The sequence below is a fragment of the Odocoileus virginianus genome, chromosome 16 (genome assembly GCF_023699985.2).
Source record: "Odocoileus virginianus isolate 20LAN1187 ecotype Illinois chromosome 16, Ovbor_1.2, whole genome shotgun sequence".
NCBI classification, from domain to species: Eukaryota; Metazoa; Chordata; class Mammalia; order Artiodactyla; family Cervidae; genus Odocoileus; species Odocoileus virginianus.
This window is the reverse complement of record NC_069689.1, coordinates 6,992,076-7,013,367: the sequence shown is the minus strand read 5'-3', so window position 1 is coordinate 7,013,367 and position 21,292 is coordinate 6,992,076. Positions and strand designations below refer to the sequence as shown.

The 21,292-nt window shown below is 42.5% G+C and overlaps 2 protein-coding genes across 2 annotated transcripts; one reads left to right on the top strand and one right to left on the bottom strand.

Moving 5' to 3' along the window:
• Nucleotides 1-207: 207 nt before the first annotated feature.
• MCEE (methylmalonyl-CoA epimerase) lies at nucleotides 208-7,328 on the bottom strand. The gene is made up of 3 exons (XM_020873351.2): nucleotides 7,219-7,328; nucleotides 2,911-3,245; nucleotides 208-628 (listed from the first exon to the last, which is right to left on the bottom strand). Exons 1-3 carry the CDS (start codon nucleotides 7,268-7,270, stop codon nucleotides 476-478), a joined length of 540 nt encoding a protein of 179 aa, XP_020729010.2. The 5' UTR covers nucleotides 7,271-7,328; the 3' UTR covers nucleotides 208-475.
• Nucleotides 7,329-7,458: 130 nt separating this feature from the next.
• MPHOSPH10 (M-phase phosphoprotein 10) lies at nucleotides 7,459-19,659 on the top strand. The gene is made up of 11 exons (XM_020873350.2): nucleotides 7,459-7,954; nucleotides 10,250-10,931; nucleotides 11,492-11,643; nucleotides 12,082-12,253; nucleotides 14,374-14,515; nucleotides 15,280-15,347; nucleotides 16,175-16,312; nucleotides 17,041-17,151; nucleotides 17,651-17,758; nucleotides 18,806-19,036; nucleotides 19,414-19,659. Exons 1-11 carry the CDS (start codon nucleotides 7,866-7,868, stop codon nucleotides 19,561-19,563), a joined length of 2,043 nt encoding a protein of 680 aa, XP_020729009.2. The 5' UTR covers nucleotides 7,459-7,865; the 3' UTR covers nucleotides 19,564-19,659.
• The last annotated feature ends 1,633 nt before the right edge of the window (nucleotides 19,660-21,292 follow it).

The window sequence follows — 21,292 nt, the reverse complement described above, 5'->3', positions numbered from 1 at the left end:
GAGCTTGTGAGCATGCACTGCTACAGAAGAACAAAAATTCTGAGGTCAACACTCTTTATCCTTAAACAGTTTGCTCTAAAAGCATTCTCTGTAACATTCTTAGGAAGCCCTTGTCCCAGATACGTGGCCATGTGGCTGTAAGATGTCCTCTATGCCTCCATCCTGCCCCCCCTTTCCACACAGCAGACTCGACTGTACTCAACCCCGTTTCAGAACAGGAATAATTTATTTCTATGAATATGACTTTAATAATATTCCATAAGTATTCAGTAGTCAAAGTTTTCTCCAAATCAAGAAAAAAGAATCCAACATAATCAGCAAATATTTTGTGTGTGTATACATGTATATGCACACATATAATTTAAAAAACCTCTTTCCGTAATTTAGTTCTGTGACAGAAGCAGTGAAGGACTCGATGTTGCAGCACCCTGTGATAAGGCTTTCTCAGGGTGATCAGTTTCTTGTGAATTATTCATCAGGCTTGCTCCAATTCCACAAGGACTCCACCACAGTCACTAGGATGGAGAAAGATCGTTGGTTTTCTATGTGCTCCTATTTTGGCCTCTTCACTTAAAATACGAATCTTTTTTTCTTTCAAATCCATCACAGCCACATTTATATTATCCACCTTGAGAAAAGGAAATAAACAAGAACACATTTGAGATCATTAAAATACCAAACTACAGTATCGTAAGACGTAGTAGAAACTTTGCAAACGTGTCTAACTCCTCTGCCTTTGGGCAGAACCATTCTTTAACCATCACAAAAATAAGAGTTTGCTAAATTTGCTAAGTTTGCTAATAAAGAGGTTGCTAGGTGAGCAACCACAGTGCTTAAGCATTTTCTCTATTAGTAAACATTTCTCCTTAAGACCTAAATGATGTCTGCTTTATTTCATAGCATGTTCTTGTTGCAGCACTATTGATGATTCTTCACAAGTTATTTTTCCTAAGAGTCTTGGCTTCTTCATTTACAAGAGAGATAAGGCCCACCATACATATAGCTGAGAGTTCAAAATGAGATAACAGATGAGAAGCTTTGAGCACAGTTTACAGAAGGTACTCAACAGATATGAGTGCCTCCCTGATCTCCAAACCTCCCATCTGTCAAACTGTCTGGTTATTACTTTTATTTTGGCCATGCAGTATGATATGTGGGATCTTACTCCCATGACCAGGGATCAAACTTGCACCCCTTGCACTGGAAGTGTGGATTCTTAACCATTGGACTACCAAGGAAATCACTGGTTATTACTTTTGAGATCAGAACTTCATATACATGAAAATCACTATTAAACTGTCACCAGAATATCTTTCACCATTCTTGAAAAATCCAGACATGTATAATTTTGCAACTCTCTTCTAAGCCATTTCTATTTTCTTCATATTTATTGGTAGTCTAGAAAGGAGCAAATGTGTTTCTAAATACTTGATAGAAGAGTGATTTTTCTCATTTCTGAGGGCTTCTCAGGTGGTGTTAGTATAAAGAACCCACCTGCCAATGCAGGAGACATTAGAGACACAATTTGATCCTTGCATCAGGAAGATCCCCTGGAGGAGGACATAGCAACCTACTCCAGCATTCTTGCCTGGAGAATGTCATGGACAGACAGTCCTGGAGGACTACAGTCCATGGGGTCACAAAGAGTCAGACACAATTGAGCAACTTAACACGTACCTGTCTTAGAAAGTCATCCTCCTAGACTGGGAACCCAGTAAGTAGATAGAAAGGGATAGTAAGAACCCCTGCATTCTGAGGCAGTCCTACATCACCCTGGAGTTTAATTCACAAACAATTAAAAAACAAAACAAAACAAAACCCCAGAGAGAATAACATCCATGTATCCAAATATAGACTTAACAAATGTTCACATTTATACAGCCTTATTTTCAAAGAGCCAAGGATTACATACTGCCTTTTAAAACTGGTTGAACAACGGATGAGGATGCCAAATGTTACTAAACATAACCTATAATCTCTTCAAACAGAGTACATTCTTTCTGAACACAAGTGCTCAGTGGAGGATATGCAGTAGGTTCTCTAATACGTTTGCAATGTGAACTGAATAAATACTTGTGTTCATGCTGGAATCCAACCTCCCTCTTTCCTGGACTGAGAATGAAGCCTAACTATTAATTATGTCATTTTTTAAATCAAGAGACCTATCCTACCAAAATAATGTAAATCGAAGCATAATTAATACTGCTGATATTCCGAAAGCAGTTTTCAGAACATGAACATTTATGGATAAAGCCTCTCTAAAGAGACTGTTCTTGTCTAACATTTTTTTTCTCCAGAAACTGTTAGCAGATGCAACTGAGAAGATGTGAGAAATCACAGTCGGTAACTGAAAATGTATTGCCTTTGTAATAAGGGTCGAGTTATTAAAATTTTAAAGATAGAAAATAATTATAATACTTAGCATGTATATGGAAATTCTTACTTTATAAAGTCTTGTCACTTGCTTCTTCTAATTGCCCTGTGACAAGGAAAACCGTGTATTCCTACTGCACAGAAGGTGCACATGATCAGCAAATACCATAGCAAAAATGCAAATCTGTTTTGGCCAACTTCAGTAGATAGTGACAGTTATATCCAAACTTCAGTGAGACATATTTTCATTATGATTTGCAGTTTTCTAGAGGGAAAGAGACTATATCTATAGATCCATCTTTGAAGAGGACCAATATTACTATGATTTTTCTGGTAGTCATGTACAGAAATGAGAGTTGGACCATAAAGAAGGCTGAGTGCTGAAGAACTGATGCTTTCGAACTTGGATGCTAGAAAAGACTCTTGAGAGTCTCATGGACTGCAAGATCAAACCAAATCAAAAGGAGAAATTTAAAAAACATAAAAGACATTTTAAAAGAGAAATTTACAACACCAAGGATTAAAGTAACTAAATACCTCAATGCAGACATGGTGCATCCCTCCAGCCTTGTTTTTCTTTAGGAATCCTGCAATTGGACTGTCACTTCCCAGTGGGTGCAGCAGCTCCATCTTGGTGTTTCCCAGGTTGACAAAAACGACGGACACTCCATGCTCTGGAAGAGGGACTGGCTCACCCACCTCGGCCCCCAGAACATTTTTATAAAATGCTCTGGCCTTTTCCAAGTCTGGCACTGCGATTGCAACATGGTTGAGACGACCCAGGTTCCATACAGGGCCAGCCCCTGGATGTGAGGACAGCGACGCGCAAGTTCTTACTGTTGAAACTGGAGTCCAAAGTCTGGGGAAAAGGCCTGAAAAATTGAACTGCCATTGACGTCCCTCTTTTGAGAACTGATATCTAAAATTAATTTTTAAAAATACATGTAAAAATTATTTACTTATTCTTTTTAATTAGGGAAATTAAATCAGAGGAGATAAATGAAAAACGTACATCAGAATTATTCATCCTGCTCTGCAATAACTGTCTGGAATTAAAAGGCTAATTCTAAACTTTTTATTCGCTGTTGCTTTGTTTTTGGCTGTACCATGCGGCTTTTGAGATCTTAGTTCCCTGACTGGGGACTGAACCCACACTCTTGGCAGTGAAAGCACAGAGTCCTAACCACTGGACCACCAGGAAATTCCCTTCTGTGCTTTTTAGATTCAGGACAAAGGGTGACATTTTTCATAAGAATTTATATTTACCAATAACACTTAAAGGAAAGCTGCATATCACAAAGAATCATTTGTTACTCTCTGTATTTCATAAAGGATAAGTTTGAACGTGACAGTGAAATGACATGCATTTAATGATGAGAGCAAGGAATTTTCTTCTCTACCTACAACCAATTTTTTTGTCTGACATTCTGTAGTAAGTTAGTAAAAGTCATAACTATAAGCACCTTTTAATGTGTACTTTATGTGGATGATTATCAACTAAAGAAAATATCTCATTAGGGGAAAAAAACAGGCCAAGATCAAGAGGGTACTTAAACCTATGAGAACTTTCTCTGAGTGAGTTTAATTGTTCTTTTAATAATTTTGAAAGACTAGAAGCAAAAATGCCTCTAAATTTGAAGAAACTTTGCATCTGGAAACAGAAGCAGCCTGCAATCTGTTCTCTCCAAAACACTGGACTTTAAGAGCTGGACTCCCCACCAGAATGAAAATCACAAATAAGTATGAGGTCTAAACATAATCTTGCAAAACTACATCACTTAATAAACAAGTATGAAATAGCAAGTTGAAGAACATGTATTTTATTTTTATTTATTAGGCTGTGCCAGGTGTTAGTTGTGGCATGTGGGACGTTTCGTAGTTGCAGCATGTGGGATCTAGTTCCCAGACCAGGGTTCAAACCTGGGCCCTTTGCATTGGGAGCTTGGAGTCTTAGCCACTGGACCACCAGGGAAATCCCAAGAACACATATTTTACACAAAGGGTTGTTAGTTTTTAATGAAAAACACTTTAAATAGTACCTAGTATCACAGAGCTTTGGCTAAGCTAAAATTATTATTAATTTCCCTTTACTAAAGTTTTTTGATTAACAGGGAAATTAAAGCAGCACCATTCGATTTGCTTGAGGACTGTAGGGTCTTCCTTGCTGGGAAGGCAGTCTCCTCAGCCGCAGGGGGCGGGGCCTGGAACGCTTCACCAGGTGACACAGAGCTCACAGCCTGAGTCACTCTTACCACCGTGTGGGGCCTCTCCCTCACCCAGGATCAGTGACTGCTTTGTCCCTGCTTAAAGCCTGACTGTCACACCTGTCCTCCGCAGGGACGGGACAAGGCTCCTTGTACTGCGGCACTGTGGCAAAGGGGAGCGTGTACAAGCAAAGTGTCCTGCCCTAGCCACAGGGAGATAGACCTGCTGGCCGTAGGGGACAGACACCCACTACCGACGTCATCTTGCTCTGTGTCTTCTCCACGCACTGTCCCAACTGGTGCTCGTGTTCTCCTTGGCAACCCCAGTTCTTTGGAGTATCTTTCAATGTATCACCATGAAATTCAATTGTGCTCCAAGCCAGTACACACATAAATATACCATTTAAAGCAAATTTCATAAAAAGAACACCTAATCCTTACTAGATGGGGTGTGTTCTAATCTTTTCTCTTCTATTTTATTTTAGTTAAAAAAACAAAATACTGGTCCTACCCGCTAAATATCTGCCTTGCTAGTTTCTTGTAAAAATTAAGTATTTGATGTCAAAAATATACTACTACAGTGCAAGACATATATAACTGGAAAACAATAAATTTGGCCATTCTTATTGTTAATGACACACAGTGACTGCTGGTTTATTGGCAAGCAGGGGTCTGTGGAGACCAAGAAGCCATATGAAGGGCACAGTGAATTTTAAAAATGCTAACAACCAAGAAAATCATCAGTAAGACTGCAGAAACAGCTCAGTCTCTACGCCTTCTCCACACCGCTGGGATCTTTCACCCGTGGAGGACAGATCCCATGGTGTAACAACTCCTTGATTTGACCTTTTTCCCAATAAAGACCTACAGGTTATCTTAACATTAGAGTTACGCAACAATACTACCACACAATCTTGCCTAAGTAAACTGTGATCACCAGTTCTGAAACAGGAGGACACTGCGAGGTGGTCCAGCTCTGCCTATTAGTTTTGATGGCCATAAATTAGAGAGAATAGTCATAGTTCAAAGGAGTACTTTAATAAATCTTCCCACTTAGAGGGGAAAAAAAAAAAAAAACTGGTCTGATTTTCTTCCAGGTCACAATGAGTAGCAAAGCTAGGTCTCAAGTCCTGGTCTGTCTGACAACAAAGTTGATGTTGTTCAACCACGATGTTTAATTTTCCCATTCTACTAACATTATGTACCATTTTTTAGCTGAGCTGTGTGGCATGTGGGATGCTAGTTCCCCAACTAGGGATCAAACTCATGCCCCCTGAATTGGGAGCATGAAGATTTAACCATTGGACCACCAGGCAAGTCCTTCTTTACTATTCTTTGATTCTCAGTTTTTAATATCTTTAGGGTAAATCCTATGAATAATATCTATTTTCTAAGAAATAGCTTTCTAAGAGATGAGATGACTGTTTTGTGAGTATTTTTTCATGTACATATCACCTCTTTAAACTGATCCAGGGCTGAGACAGTTACAATTATTACGGTGCACTTTGTATAAGGCTCATTACTTAGATTTGGTGACTTGCAATGATAGATGTATAGACATTTTGTGACTGTAAGAAAGACTATGTTGTTGTTGTTTAGATGCTAAGTAAGTCATGTCTGACTCTTTGCAACCCCACAGACTGTAGCCTGCCAGGGTCCTCTGTCCATGGAATTCTCCAGGCAAGAATACTGGAGTGGGTTGCTCTTTCCTTCTCCAGGGGATCTTCCTGACCCAGGGATCGAACCTTTGTCTCCTGCTTGGCAGGCAGATTCTTCACCACTGAGCCACCTAGGAACCAAAAACAGTGCTCAATAAAGTACTTGTTCAGTTAGAGACAGGACTTTAAAGGACTTCAACTGTAAGTTTCAAGACAGCATTTTCTAGGAGAGAAACCTAACATTATTTAGGGTTCATGCCCTTGAACAGTTTTTGAAGGTGCTCAGCTTAAATATTTGTCACGAATGTTCAGGAGTAACTCTGAGATATCACCACTTGGCAACTCGTTCCTATCAGGGAATTTCAGATTAAGAGAAATAGTTACCCCCTGATGAAGAATGAAGAGAAAAAAAAAAAAAAAAGAGGAAAAAGTAGATGAACTGGGATGTCAGAGAACTTGACGGGATTTGTTTCTTTTTTAATGGTGGTATAGAGAACTCAAGAAACCTTCCACATCCGTCTGCTGCTTTCTTCCCTGGCTTTATACAAGATCATGAATATCTTAGGACACGTGGGAAGAAGACACACACCTTCCATATTCTTTACACAACTGACTTTCAGAGTGGGCCGGGAGTTCAGCCTGCATTTTCAGTTCCTTCTGGTTCCTCCCCCGTCTCTCACTGTCCCTTTGCCATTCACTACATTTGCGTCTGGCTCGGCCTGGCTGCCTCTTAGCTGGACGACCCCACCTCTGGGGCCACATAGAGAATTGCTGACCGTCAGACGCAAACACAGAAGGAAATCCCCAGGCTAACCCGAGGCGTCCCTGGGAAGCTCTAAAGGCGCTGACAGCAGCCAAGGAACGCGCCTCGGGGGCAGACGGCAGCAGACCCAGGTATGCTGACCACACGCGGCCTCTTCGCGCCCCGGCCTCCCTTCCCGCGAGCCCCACCCTTCGGACAGCCCGGATCTCGGAGTATTCACCTGCGGCGCTCGCGGCCGCCACCTTCAGCACTCGTGCCATCTTGGGAAGCATCTGCTAATTCCAGACTTGCATTTCCGTGGGAGGGGCGACTGTGCGGCAGGGGGCGGGACAACCATGTTAGGTCGGTGGGAGAGGCCTAAAGGGCGGAGCAAATGAGGCTGGGGGCGGGGCAAAAGCCCGGAGGGGCGGGACAGACGAGGCTAAGAGCTGAACAAAATCTCCGAGGGGCGGGGCAGAAGAGGCTGGGGTCTGGCGAGTGTGCTGTGTTTTGTGTGTGCGGGGGAGCAGGCCCTCTGTTTTACAGCACAACGTTGAAGTCACCGAGTGCATCTAAAGCAGAAACTTAAAAGGAGGACGCGACACTCCTGTGGGCCCCTCAGGAATACAAAACAAAAAGTTTGGAGAAATTTCATCCAGCTGACCAAAGGCGACTTTCGCTTTCCAGGCCCGCGCCCCGACCCTGCGCAAAACCGGTTGAAGTTCTCGGGCCGTCATGGCTGAGGCTGGAGATGGGTCCGGAACCTGTGCGCCGCGGAACCTTCGTTTCCCGGCTTCAGTCGCGCGGGGGCGAATCTTTGCGGCACGGTTTCCGGGCGGTGGCTCACTTCCTTTGCATGCGGCGCTGTGTCCCGAGTAGCAGTAAGCCATGGCCCCGCCAGCCTGGCGCCGGCAGACCCTGGAGCGGTGCCTGAGGGAGGTCGGTAAAGCCACCGATAGGCCAGAGTGCTTCCTCACGTAAGTGCCCAGATCCCGGGCTCTGGGGCGGCGTAGGACTCGCGTGGGCGCGGGCTGCGGGCTCCGGGCAAGTTCCAGATTAGGGGAAGGGGAGAGCTCTTTTCCTTAAGTTTCAGGTAGTTTGCGCTCCCCTGGCCTGTCACACTTCTTTAGATAGTTAAGAGCTATGTTCTGTGGGTCTCTCAGTTCTGTGCTGCTGAACTCAACTAACCTGGGTTATTACAGTCTCGAGGTCTCCATGCCCTCATCCTTCACACAGACGCACCGGGTGGCGTGCTCTTTCTCCCATCTGTTCCCAGAGCACCCAGTGCTTACTTACTCATCATTAGACTTTATTGAAAGTACTAACTTGCTTATCTATCCACCCCACGACTGAGCCTTTTGAAAATTAGGATTGTCTTTAATCTCCCTCCCCAGCACGAGCTCTTGGTGTTTTTGTTCGAAGACGATATAGAGATTTTGTATTTCAAGCCCGACCTTTCCCTTGAGCTCCAGGCTTGCAGCCAACTACAGCCGTACACTCAGCATCTTAGATTCCGTCTGTCCAAAATGAACTGTTGTTCTGTTTGCTTTTCTGCCCTCCCTGAGATCCTTTCCCCATTCTCTCCACCTGCCTTACCTATCACATTGTATCGTTACAGTTTTTCAGACGCAAACCAAGCCACTTCCTCAGTGTCTTCCTTTTTCTCCATTCTACATCCAGTTCATTAGCAAATCCTGTAAGTTACATCTCCAAACCATATTCCGAATTTGACTATTTCTCACCATTTCCGCAGCTCTGATCCCAGCACAGTTGTGCATCCTTTGCCTGCATCAGCCTCCTGATCACCTTCATTTCATTCCTTCTCCTTGGCAGGCCATCTCTCCAAGCATAAGTCAGGTCATTTTGCTTCTCTGCTTTAAAATCTTTAATTTTTTAAAAAAGATTTTAAAATATTTGTATTGTTTCATTTATTTACTTTCAATATTTCCTGATATATTTGGCTGCGCCGGGTCTTAGTTGCAGCACTAGGGATCTTTAGTTGCTACATATGAATTCTTAGTTGCGGCAGGTCAGGGATCAGTTCCCTGACTAGGGATCAAACCCAGGCCCTGTACATTGGAAGTGTGGAGTCTTAGCCGGTGGACCACCAGGGAAGTACCCAAAACCTTCACTTACGAAAATAACAGCCTCTTATCTCTGAGGCCTGCATGATCTGGCTCCCACCCATCTCTCTAACCTTCCTTTCTGCCTCCTTCACCACACTCAAGCCAAGCTGGCCTTTGTGCTCCTCAGATTCACCAGCCTCATTTCTGTCTTAGGAAATTTGTTCTTGCTGTTTCTTCTGCCTGAAATATGTGTCTCCAGATTTTTGTCAGACTGTCATCTTACAGATAGGTATCAGCTCAGATGTCACAGCTATTCTGTGACCACTCTTGCCACAGCAGGTGTTGACTGTGGACTGACTGAATGGAGTGGCCTGTGATATAGCAGAGTTGAGAATTTAAGGCTAAGATACACTCCATGCAAGCTTAGTCGTGTCTGACTCTTGTGACTCTAAGGACGGTAACCCGCCAGGCTTCTCTGTCCATGGGACTCCAGGCCAGAATGCTGGAGTGGGTTGCCATTTCCTCATCCAGAAGATTCACTCTTTATCTCTAGGCAGAGAGGTCTGTAATGGGTTCCCTGCCTGAAATCCAGCAGATTCAGAGATACTGGGTTGTCACCTTTTATATACTAATGCAATTCTTCGGCAAGACAGTACACACTTGGGGGTCAGAATCTATTCTTAAAACGGAGATTTCATCCTGCCATGTGCCTTAGCCTGGACGGACCTAGAGAATATTATGCCTGTTGCAGTCAGTCATAGAAAGACAAATGCTGTATGTTATCATTTACATATGGAATTTTAAAAGAAATATAGATGAATGTATATACAGAACAGAAACAGGCTCACAAATATACAGAACCAAAAAGTGGTTGCTGGGGGCTGGGCGGGAGTGGGACATGTAGGATGAAATAGGAGTGTGGGATTAAGAGATACTAACTACCATGTGTAAACTAGATGAGCAGCAAGGATATATTGTACAGCAATGGAACGATCTTGGCCATTAGCTTCTAATAACTTAATGGAGTATAATCAATAAGAATACTGAATCACTGAAACTAATATATTGTAAAGCAGTACTTCAACTTTTAAAAAATTTGATTTTGCACATGTGTTGGCCTTTTTTTCCCTTTCATTTCTGAGTGCTGTGAACTTGTTAACTCTAGTTATAAATCTCACTTAACTCCTTCTCCCTGCCTCTTAACAGCATTCAACATGAACTGGCATCAAAGTTTACTTCTTTAACAAAAGTACTTTATGACTTTAATAAAGTACTAGAGAATGACAGGAAACATGGGAGTCCTTTAGAAAAATTGATGATAAAAAATTTCGATGATGAGCAGATTTGGCAACAATTGGAACTGCAAAATGAACCAATTTTACAGCACTTCCAGAGTGCAGTTAGTGAAACCATTGAAGATGAAGACATAAGTCTTCTTCCAGAGAGTGAAGAGCAGGAGTGTGAAGAGGATGTGATGGAGCTGGAGGCTGCTGGCCAGGAGGACCTGGAACAAGATTTGGAGGAGGAAGAGGAGGAGGAAGTGTCAGACATGAGTGCTGATGATCCTGAAGCAGATCAGAGAGCCCCAAACTCAAGCAAATTGGATCTGAGGAAAAGCCCAGATTTCAGTGATGAGAACTCTGATCTTGATTTTGATATCAGCAAACTGGAACGTCAGAGCAAGGTGCAAAGCAGAGTGCCTAGGAAACCAACAGAAAAGTCGATAGTAGATGATAAATTCTTCAAACTCTCTGAGATGGAGACCTTTTTAGAGAACATGGAAAAGGAAGAGGAACACAGAGATGACCAAGAGGAAGATGATGTTGATTTTTTTGAAGATGTGGATTCCGATGAAGATGAAGGACTGTTTGGAGGCCAAGATCTTAAGGTAAAGTTCGGGGAGAGGACAGAGTGTTCTTTCTGCCTCATCACATGAGATGGGGTTCTATTTCTCCAGAAGACGGTTACAGTACTTCAAAATTCACCAGGGGATCAGTGAAATATTTAGATAAGGTTAAAAAAAGGGCGGGGGAGGGGGGCTGGAGAAATTAAACCAAAGCTGTCATTTCCTTATCATGAAACACTCCTTTGTAGCTTCAGAACCACGTCACACATGTTACGGAGATTCAGAATTTTCCCTCAAACATGGATTTTCACCAAGCACTAAGAATAAGAACGAAAGAAGATATTTGTATACTTTATGTAGTCAGGGATGTTTTGGAAATACTTGTAGTTAGAAGATTTGGAGAGAAGAATGTGGTGCTCTGTCTTATCAGTTATAAATGAATGTGTGCTTCCGTTCAGTTGCTGTGTTCTAATAGTTCTTCGGGTTTTGTAGTAGTGTTATTAGTTGCCAACTTCCCCTACACAGTATGCATACACATTTATGCATGATTTAATGTATTTTTCTATCCTTGATTAAAGGTTTTAAAAGTATTTTTGTTTTAGTCAGGTAAAAGTTCCAGAAACCTGAAATACAAAGATTTCTTTAATCCAATTGAAAGTGATGAAGATGTAGCAAGTGTCCACGATGATGGGAATGAACTGGCTTCAAATGAAGAGGAAGAGATTGCTGAAGGAGAAGAAAGCATTTCTGAAACGTGAGTATTTTGAGTCCTTTACACTGTGTACTACTAGTCGTCAGATGTGATTGTCCTAAGAAGTGGGATTCTCTAAGGTCAGACAGTCTCAGAATAGCCAGAGGAGTCACCAAATTTGAAGGGATGTCAGAGACGGCCTAGTGCAAATCAGCCTGACTGGCAGTAGCAGGCAGACCTTCCTTACCAGGAGCTCTGATTTGTTTTCTGTGCCAATAAAAATACCCTGTTGTTACTTAGGTGAGATAAGTCTGTATTATAGATCGATGAATAATTTGTTTTCTATATATTGGACACTTCATTCTATTTTACCTAAATACTGGAAGTTCTGAATATTTAATTGCATTGTCTACAAAAGAAGTTTAACTGCTAAGTTTGTTTCTTTTTGATTTTCTAATGAAAACTGGTATGTTTCCTTTCATAAGTGTTTTGGTCTTATAGGGATGAAGATGATGACCTCGAAGAAAGTGGAGACAGTAAACAACATAAAGAAACCTCGAAAAGAGTGACCTTTGCTATGCCCAATGATGAGGACACTGAAGATAAAAATGTCTTAAATGTACAGAAAGACTCTGATGAAGTCAAGTCCTCTTTTGAAAAAAGACAAGAAAAGGTAATAATTAGGAAATTTAAGGGATTTTTAAATTATGTTTAACAGTGACTATCGAACTCAGACTACTGACTAATCTGCCCTGGTTTTGTGTGTGTGTGTATGGCAGGGGGCTTGTTTTTCCTGATGGTACACCTAATTATCCTTTAAAAAAAAAAAATCTTGTTGCTCTCTGTGGCAGTGTATAGAGATAACCATGTGGGAAGCAGCTAATTTACAAAATTCAGTGCTGCATTTCCGAACCTGTGGCTTTCAGTATGGAGCCCATGTATAAAACTTGTTTCTCTGTCCTTGCTGTCTTTATACCTGAGACAGGTTTTTTCCTAACTGGCTGTCCTATGAGGCTCTTCTGGTAACCGCTTCAATTGCTTCTATCTGTGAGGTGCCATGGAGCCAGAATTCTAATTAATACCATCTCAAACACATTTTCCAAAGTTGATAAAAAATTATTCCCTTATGACAAGCTGTCAGACAAAATGTTGTTTGAAAATAATAGATATAGCCTGGCTCCAGACATTGGGCTTTATCATTTAACTGTCTTAAAATTATATCACACAACTTGAAATGAGAATAAGTAAATAACCAAAGATACCAAGGATATCAAGAGCATTATTTTAAGAAGATAATCTGAGTTAAATCTATGATTATTAGATTGTTCCCTGAAGAGAAAGTCTTTAAGGAAAAAAAGTGAAAGAAAATGAGAAACTTGTCCTTGAGTTGATGACCTTCCCTCCTTACACTGCCACCAAAAAAAAAAAAAAGTGGGTTTGGTTTACTGGGGAATTGTATCAGGCCTTCAAGAAGTGGATAATTTAGTACTGTTTGATCAGTTCCCGCATATGAAGAGTAAAGCTTCCAAATTGTCTTCTTGTGAAGCTATGATTACACGAATACCCAAACCTGACATGTAACATTGAAACACGCACAGTCTTACTTGTGAATAGTGATGTGGAAATGCAAAAATGTAACGCTACCATAGCTGTGTGGGCCTTGTCCTCTTGATTCGGGATTAGGAAATCTCTTCATTTAACTTAATACTTGTTACAGTAGGTTAAGGAGAAAAATCATATAGTCACCTCCATATGTGTCACAAAAAGACATTTAGTAAAATTTAATATTCATTCCTAATTTTTTTTTCACTTCTAGCGAAGTATAAGTGTATCTAGTCCAAATCTGCCATCCTGCTTAATGGTGGAATTCTAGAAACATCCCTTTAAAATCAAGAATAAGACTTATTTCCATTACCACTGTTACTATTTCCACTGTTACTTAAGATTCTCATAGAAGTGTTACTCATCCAGGGCAACTATGAAAGAAAACACTCGTAAGAGATGAGAAAACTGAAATGAAAGCTTTCATATTTGGAGAGAGAACTAGAAAAACCAAGCAGGTGAACTGGAAAGCTATTAGGAAAAATAATTTGGAAAGGTTGCTGAAAATGCTTTCATCTTATACACCATGAAGTCATTATAGATGCCACCTCTTTAGACATTAGAGATAACTTGGATTGTGGGTGTGGATCAAGGAGGTAGTATGTATGTGCTCAGTCGTGTGTGACTCTTCTGCCACCCCATGGACTACAGCCCACCAGGCTCCTGTGTTCATGGCATTTCCCAGGCAAGAATGCTGGAGTGGGTTACCATTTCCTCCTCCAGGGGATCTTCTCAAGCCAGGGACTGACAGGTGGATTCTTTACCACTGAGCCACCTGGGAAGCCTGGAGTGAGAAGGGTCAGGCTCCATCAGATACTGATGCTCTAATAAAAAATTACTTAGTCTTGGGATGCTCTAATAAAGTTGATAGTGGTTTGTGAATAAATAACATAGGTCAGTTTCACTAGAATAGAACCCAGAAATACACCCAAATGCTTCTGGGAGAGGTGAGTAAATAGTAAACATTTCAAACAAGTGTGGGAAAGGTCATTTACGCTCCTTATCCTATTTCCAGATAGGAGTAGAAATCACTACTGCCATCCTTAAAAAAATGCAAAGACAAAGCAGGATTTTATTCAGAAACAATGCATTTCTTGCTCTCCCACTAGTAAAAATATTAGTTGCTTTTACTCACCTGTATGTCTAATTCTGTTTCCAAATGTGTGGTAACTCTTTCTGTCTCTTTCTCAGATGAATGAAAAAATTGCATCTTTGGAAAAAGAGTTGTTGGAGAAGAAACCTTGGCAGCTTCAAGGAGAAGTGACAGCGCAGAAGCGGCCCGAGAACAGCCTCCTGGAAGAGACCCTGCACTTTGACCACGCCGTGCGCATGGGTGCGTGTGCCCTCTGGGCTTCCACGGGTGTTCACGTACCCTTTTCGGTGGTTTTCATAGATTTGGAGTAATATTTCTTTCCCCTAAACTTTTTATTTTAAAAACTTGCAAACATACAGAAAAGTTGCAGGCGAGTACAGTGGACAGATGTGTGCTGTTCTCCTGTGTTTGCTGATTGTTAACCTTTGGCCGTGTTTGCTTTCTCTCCTTGTTTATGTGTGGCTGTGTGTGTGTGCCTTTTTTCCCCTGAGTCATTTGAAAGTAAGTACCCAGGATCATGACACTTTGGTCCTGAGAACTAGAACATTCTCCTGTACAGCCACAACGCCACTAATCCATCCAAGAATTACTACTGTACTGGTCATGCCTAATGTGTCACCCATAATTAGAGTCCTGCTACTAATCTGTTTACAGTGCCTGCTGTTACTGTCCAGTGATTAAATTGTGACTTCAGCCAAAATCCCAGACCATCTCATTGAATTCTATCTTGTACCCATTATGTCAGAATGAATTTTCATTGTATTTAGTGCATAAAGGAGTGCATCCCCAGATGCACAGGTTAAAAGTGTTAGCATTTACCACTGTGTGTACTTTGTAGCTTTGTGGTTCTCAAATTGCAGGGAGCACGAAAAAGGTTAGCTAACACACACATTAGTGTCCCTTTTCCCCCATTTCTGATATGGGAGGTGTGGGGTGGCCCAAGAATTCACAAAATCATGGGTTCATTACTGTCTACCTAAAAATACACGTTCTTTATTCTATAGCACCTGTGATCACAGAGGAGACCACTCTCCAACTAGAGGATATCATTAAGCAGAGGATAAGAGATCAGGTCAGTAAGAATGAAATTTAACTTAATTCAAAGTTCACTGACATATTTAGAAATAGAATATTTTGGGAGTAGGAATAGCACTCTCTTTTCCTAGAATATTTGTTGCTATCAAGTTTTTGTTTAAAAGCCCTAAGTCTACCCCCAAAGGTATCCTTGACCTTTGTTGTGTGAGGTACTGTCCTTGCTAGCACCCCAGAAAGAAGGGTGTTCTTCCTGAGGAGAACAAAGTAGCCAGAGCCCCTACCATCCCCCACAACCCCCCAGCCTTGCTAACCTTTCATGTGTGGGATGAAGCTCTGGAGGGCGACTGGGGTCTGGCTTGACATGCTCACACCCAGGACCCTTGGTCCAGGCACCGTGTCTAGTGTGACATATGAAGGGTCTAGTTTTCAAGTGTGTAAAACCTACCAAAGAGTTTTTGTGTAAAAACTGATCTTATTTTGTAAACTTAGAGTAAAACTTGGGTATGGGGCATGTATAGCAAGAGATGACTTTGTAAGATGTGTATGCTTAAAATAGGAAGGGTTTGAGGGATGGGTATGATACACAGAGGATCTTTTCATTTGAAATGAAGCAAACTCTTGTCTTGACTGTTGGACAAACCACCACAGGGAGCTGTGGAATTCAAATTGGTAACCAGCATTTAAAACAAAAAAGGACACTTGAGTGATGCCCTCTCTCCTTTGAGAAAATGCCTCCCTTTTGGCTGCAGTTTGCTTTCTCTGTAATGATAATCGATATTCCAGAGGAAGAGGCCTAAGGGACCTTAGAAAGAAGTTACAGATTTTGTCTGTCAATTTATGTTCCATGTGCCTTTCCTGTTTCAGGCTTGGGATGATGTCGTACGCAAAGAAAAGCCTAAAGAGGATGCATTTGAGTATAAAAAGCGTTTAACACTGGACCACGAGAAGAGTAAATTGAGCCTTGCTGAAATTTACGAACAGGAGTACATCAAACTCAACCAGGTGAGGAGACAATTGTGGCAAAGCCATTGCCACTCAGGGAGGAGATGTAGAGAACGAGTTCTGTGGATTCTACCTACTGCTCAAGAGGTGTGAGAGACAGAAGTCCTGAGCTGGGGTCACACTGTGTAGTGAGGCAGCGTGGCTATAGGAGCAGAGGGGCTGTAGTGCTCCCACAGAGTATCACTGGCTAGGGGTAGTTTGCAGTCACTCTTGTCCCCTGGTACTCTCACAGCTAATTATTAACTTTCCAGCAATTATTACAGCTGAATAATACTCTGTTATATGTGTGCCACAGTTTACAGATCCAGTTTCAACAGTTGATGAGTATTTGGGCTGTTTATGCCTTTTGTGAATAGTGTATCTGTGGACATACATGTATATGTACTTAAATAAGTGTATGAATACCTGCTTTAATTCTCTCGGGCATATACGTAAAAGTGGAGCTGCCAGGTCCTATGGTGATGCTCTGTTTAACTTCTGGAGGCACAGCCAGACGTGTTCCTACTGTGACTGCACCATTTTACATTCCCACCAACAATGCCTAACTATTAAGGGCACTAAATTTAAGTTCTAAATGTTAGCAGTTCAGTTGTGACAGTGACCTTACCTTGGGAAGTGTCTTTGGAGCTGAAGCCTGATGACGAGAAACTGGTGATGCTCTCATGGTCCTTGAGTGTTCTGTCCTGTGTCGCCGCTTTAGTCTGATGATGTTGAACTGATTTCCTCAGCAAAAAACAGAAGAGGAAGAAAATCCAGAGCATGTAGAAATCCAGAAGATGATGGACTCCCTCTTCTTAAAGTTGGATGCGCTCTCAAACTTCCACTTCATCCCCAAGCCAGTAAGTGTGTGACATCTCGGGGAGTAGATGACAGATGAGAGACTCGCTGTTTGGTTGGGTTCAGAATGCACACCTGCAGGGTTTCCCATGAACCACAGGTTGGGCCTCCCATGTGGAAGCCTCGTGTCTGGTCCCAGGATGGATCTGGGCCCCCTAGCTGGTCTAGCCTGACTTCCATCTCCTTGGCGGTCCCTGCCAGACCCTCAGCCTTAGCCACAGGCTCTCCTCCTTTCCCACCCTTTTTCCCTGTCTGGTCTCTGGTTGTGTTTTCACTGTGTGATGGACTTGGGGTCTGGGTGGTGTCTGTACCTGGCATTTATCAGTGCCTGCTACCTGTCGGGTTAGATCCTTCATGTCCACTAGCTCAGCCAACAGACCTCACATCTCACATCTTAAATAATCTCCATGAAGTATGTTATACTTCTTTAGGTTCACTATTTAAGTGTTTTACATGAGGACCACTTCTGACTTCCTATCAAATGTGTTGTCTTTTTTCTAGCCTGTTCCAGAGATTAAAGTGGTATCAAATCTGCCCGCTGTCACCGTGGAGGAGGTTGCCCCCGTGAGTGTCAGTGACGCAGCCCTCCTGGCCCCAGAGGAGGTCAAGGTGAGAAGCCAGTATAGAAGTGTCTGTTTATAAATTGGTCGTTTATAGTCAGATCTCCATTTAACATCGTTTTCTCTGAGCTTGTAGTGTTTATTCTAACATATCTCAGCAGCTCCCACCTATAATCAAATTAGTGATATTATAGAATATTCAAATACAAGTTTTCTATAATCAGGTGTTATCATGAGATGTAGGTTTGAGAAATATTGTAAATGCTGATTACAAATATCTAGCATCAGTATCTTGTTATAATTCAGGTTGAATATTAGAAGTCTGAGGTTGTTAGATGTTAGCTAAGATGTTAGACTTGAAACAAACTGCATGTATTTCGCCGTGCTTTGATATTAGCATTTCCCCCTTTTGCTGTAGCCACGTGAGGCTTATCAGTCCTGGAATCACAGTCTAGAACAGAGTGTGGGGGTCTGTGAAGAGCTGGACATACCACACACAGGACACCCCTGCCTTGTGTACTTGGGAGCCCTCGCCTGGCACAAGGGTGGTGGTTTCTGCCAGGAGGACTGATTTTTGTCAGGGCCTCATCCCCCTTGCAGCCTGGCAGCAGAGCCTCCATTTTTGTGCTCACTTGCTTTGCTCCACCCACACCCACCCTTCAGAGCCTCTGCCTACTACCTTAGGCTGGGCTGGAGTGGAGGAGAAAAGGGAGGAAGTGGACCTTCACCAGCTAGATTTCCCGCCCTCAGTGGCTCAGAGCTGGGCAGCCTAGGCAGGTCCCTGGAGCCCAGGATGGGGTCTGCCTGCTTCTCCAAGAGGGGAAACCTGACACCCATGCTTTCCAGGTCACCTTCGTGAAGGAGTATGCAAACCGAACTGTCACTGTCAGAGCACACGTCATGGGTCTTACAGTGCCTCCCGGGTCTTATAGCGCTTCCCAGTTCTTACATCGCTGAGTGGCCAGAGCCCCTCAGAGCCCGGGTGGGGTCGGGATGCTTCTCACACTTGGGCCACAGTCCACGCAGTTGCTTCTCTTACAGCTTCCGAAGTCATTATCTTAGATTAATGAGTGTGTTGGTGGTGGTTTTTCAATAGGAAAAAAATAAAGCTGGAGATATAAAAACAGCTGCTGAGAAAACAGCTACAGATAAGAAACGAGAAAGGAGAAAAAAGAAATATCAAAAGCATTTGAAAATAAAGGAGAAAGAAAAGCGGAGAAGACTTCTTGAAAAGAATAACCCAGACCAGGCAGGGAGATATACCAAAGCCATAGCCTCTGAAAAGCTGAAACAGCTGACCAAGACGGGCAAAGCCTCTCTGCTAAAGGTGAGGATGGGGGAGAGCTGTCGGGGCTTGAATACAGGGCTTATGGCACACTTTAGGTGACCTGGGCATCTAGTGACCAAGCCCACCCACAAAGGGGAAGGGAGGGGAGGGGAGGGGAGAGGCCGTGGGCACTGGCTGTGTTACAGCCTAAACCTTGGGTTTCAAGTGCAGGGGCTCATAGTCACTGACGTTGTGAGACCACTGTAGTCGTTTAAAATGTGTATAATACTTCTGCTCTAATTGACACAGGCTGTCATAATTCTTCTGTCTAGTTCTTTTCCACATTTACACCGTGATGCCCTGTTGTAATCATTTGGTTTTGTTCATCTTTAAGCGTAATACCTTACAGCATGACCTTGTGTTATTTCTAATTGCAGGATGAAGGTAAAGACAAAGCCTTAAAATCATCTCAAGCATTCTTTTCTAAATTACAAGATCAAGTGAAAATGCAAATCAGCAATGCAAAGAAAACTGAGAAGAAAAAGAAGAAAAACCAGGATATATCGGTTCATAAATTAAAGCTGTAATATATTTTGCATATAATGTAAATACTATTTACATGTGTAAGCTAATATTCTGTCATGGTTCAGTTTTGTAATAAAATTTTTGAGAACTTTTCTTCACACAGACTACAGATGTTTGAGAATAGCAAGCCTTCCTCTGGGTGTGTGTGGAGACCTCTCTTCCCAGCGCCCCCCTACAGTAGGCCTGGCCAGGGAAGGGGCCAGTCTGCAGGCTTGGACCCCACCCCCCTTCCCTGTCACAGCCAGCTGCCCACAACAGAGGTCCTCACGTGTCTTCAGGGGGCCTTGGTTCTCTTCTCCCACTGCCCTGCCATCCTTCCACAGGACAGTGGGGTTTCCATCCATGTATCTTACATCCTCCTTGGGAAGTGATCTCGTGTTGCATGAGCAGAGGCTTGTGAAGGCTGGGGAGCCCCATCCCCATTCAGGTGGGAGGAGGTAGGTGATGTGGCTAGAAGAGAAGAAGTGAGTGTGTTGGGAGGGCAGACCAGTGGCCCTTGGAACCTTCCATGACCACCATGGTGCCCCCTGTCTTGACCTCCCAACCAAGGAAGACTGTCTTTCATCTATTAGGGCCTCACATTACCCTTTTGGGAGTAGAGGATGAGAACAAAGCTGACGCTGAAGCAGCAATGGGCAGTATGGGAGGGCTCCTTTTTCTCCATACCCTTTGCAGCATTTGTTTAGTAACAACACTCTTAACCCCACCTACACGCTCAGTTTTGCCTCACCTCTCTGCTCTCCTTCACGACTAAACCTCTTGAAAGAGCCATCTAGATTTTTTTGCTGTTGAGGAAACACTTTTCCTCTACCCTCTTAGGTTTAGTCCCTGAGAGCTGTGAATTAAACTGACAATAGAAAAAAATAAATAAACTGACAATAGAAGACAGATTAACAGGAGAAAGTATTCATGTATTGTAGTTTTACAAAAGAAGCAGCTGGGTAAATGGTTAGAGATTTATCCACCTAACTTGTCAGGGAAAAGAAAAGCAGGTAGATGTCTAGAACAAATGGGAGATAAAGTTTGTGATAATGTTTGCAAATTCAGGTGCCAGGGGTCTTTCCATCTTCATAGCCATAAAATGCCCCCAGAGAGGGAATTTATGGGAGGTTTACTCTTGGTCTTCCTGGTAGGAAAAGCTGCCCTAAAGAGGGAATTCCTGGCAGCCTCCTTCCCCTCTGACAACTGTTTCACCTGTTAGAGGTCAAGGCACAATTACATATGGTTTTGAGACAGATCTCTACATTAAATGCTGTATTATTGACAGTTTACACATCTAGATTTATGCATGAGAGGGAAGTGGGTCATGGACCATCACTATTGAGAAGGAAGCTTATCTCCTAAGGACTTGTGACCCTTGATAAGATTAAAAAGGAGGTCTGATTAATGCTGATAACAGAACACACAACACTAATGCAGACGCCCAAACTGGGAAAGAGTTTTTTTAAAATTTTTCTCACCTTGCCATAAAACAGGAATTTCATTTAATCTGTACTTGCCTTTTAAACTGTCTATAATTTATATATATTTTTGTTTTTTCTCTATCTCCCTTCATCAGAATGTATTCGCCACAAAGGCAGGATTTTTTTCCCCTCATTTCTGCATTCTTTGTTCTGTTCACAGCACCAAGGACTTTACCAGGCATGAGGTTGGCACTCAATGCATATTTGTCAGTGAATTCCCTGTTCACGTCCCTTTTCTCTTTGGTTTGTTCATTTATTCATGCAATCA

Bases quoted from the DNA above. Each gene is read 5' to 3' on its own strand.
- MCEE (XM_020873351.2), bottom strand. From the start codon at position 7,270: ATGCTTCCCAAGATGGCACGAGTGCTGAAGGTGGCGGCCGCGAGCGCC. The intron at 3,246-7,218 runs GTGAATACTCCG...TCAATTTTTCAG, and splicing joins GGCGGCCGCGAGCGCCGCAG to GCCTTTTCCCCAGACTTTGG. The intron at 629-2,910 runs GTATTTAGTTAC...CCTTTTCTCAAG, and splicing joins TGCACCATGTCTGCATTGAG to GTGGATAATATAAATGTGGC.
- MPHOSPH10 (XM_020873350.2), top strand. From the start codon at position 7,866: ATGGCCCCGCCAGCCTGGCGCCGGCAGACCCTGGAGCGGTGCCTGAGG. The intron at 14,516-15,279 runs GTGCGTGTGCCC...TTTATTCTATAG, and splicing joins TGACCACGCCGTGCGCATGG to CACCTGTGATCACAGAGGAG. The intron at 17,152-17,650 runs GTAAGTGTGTGA...TCTTTTTTCTAG, and splicing joins TCCACTTCATCCCCAAGCCA to CCTGTTCCAGAGATTAAAGT.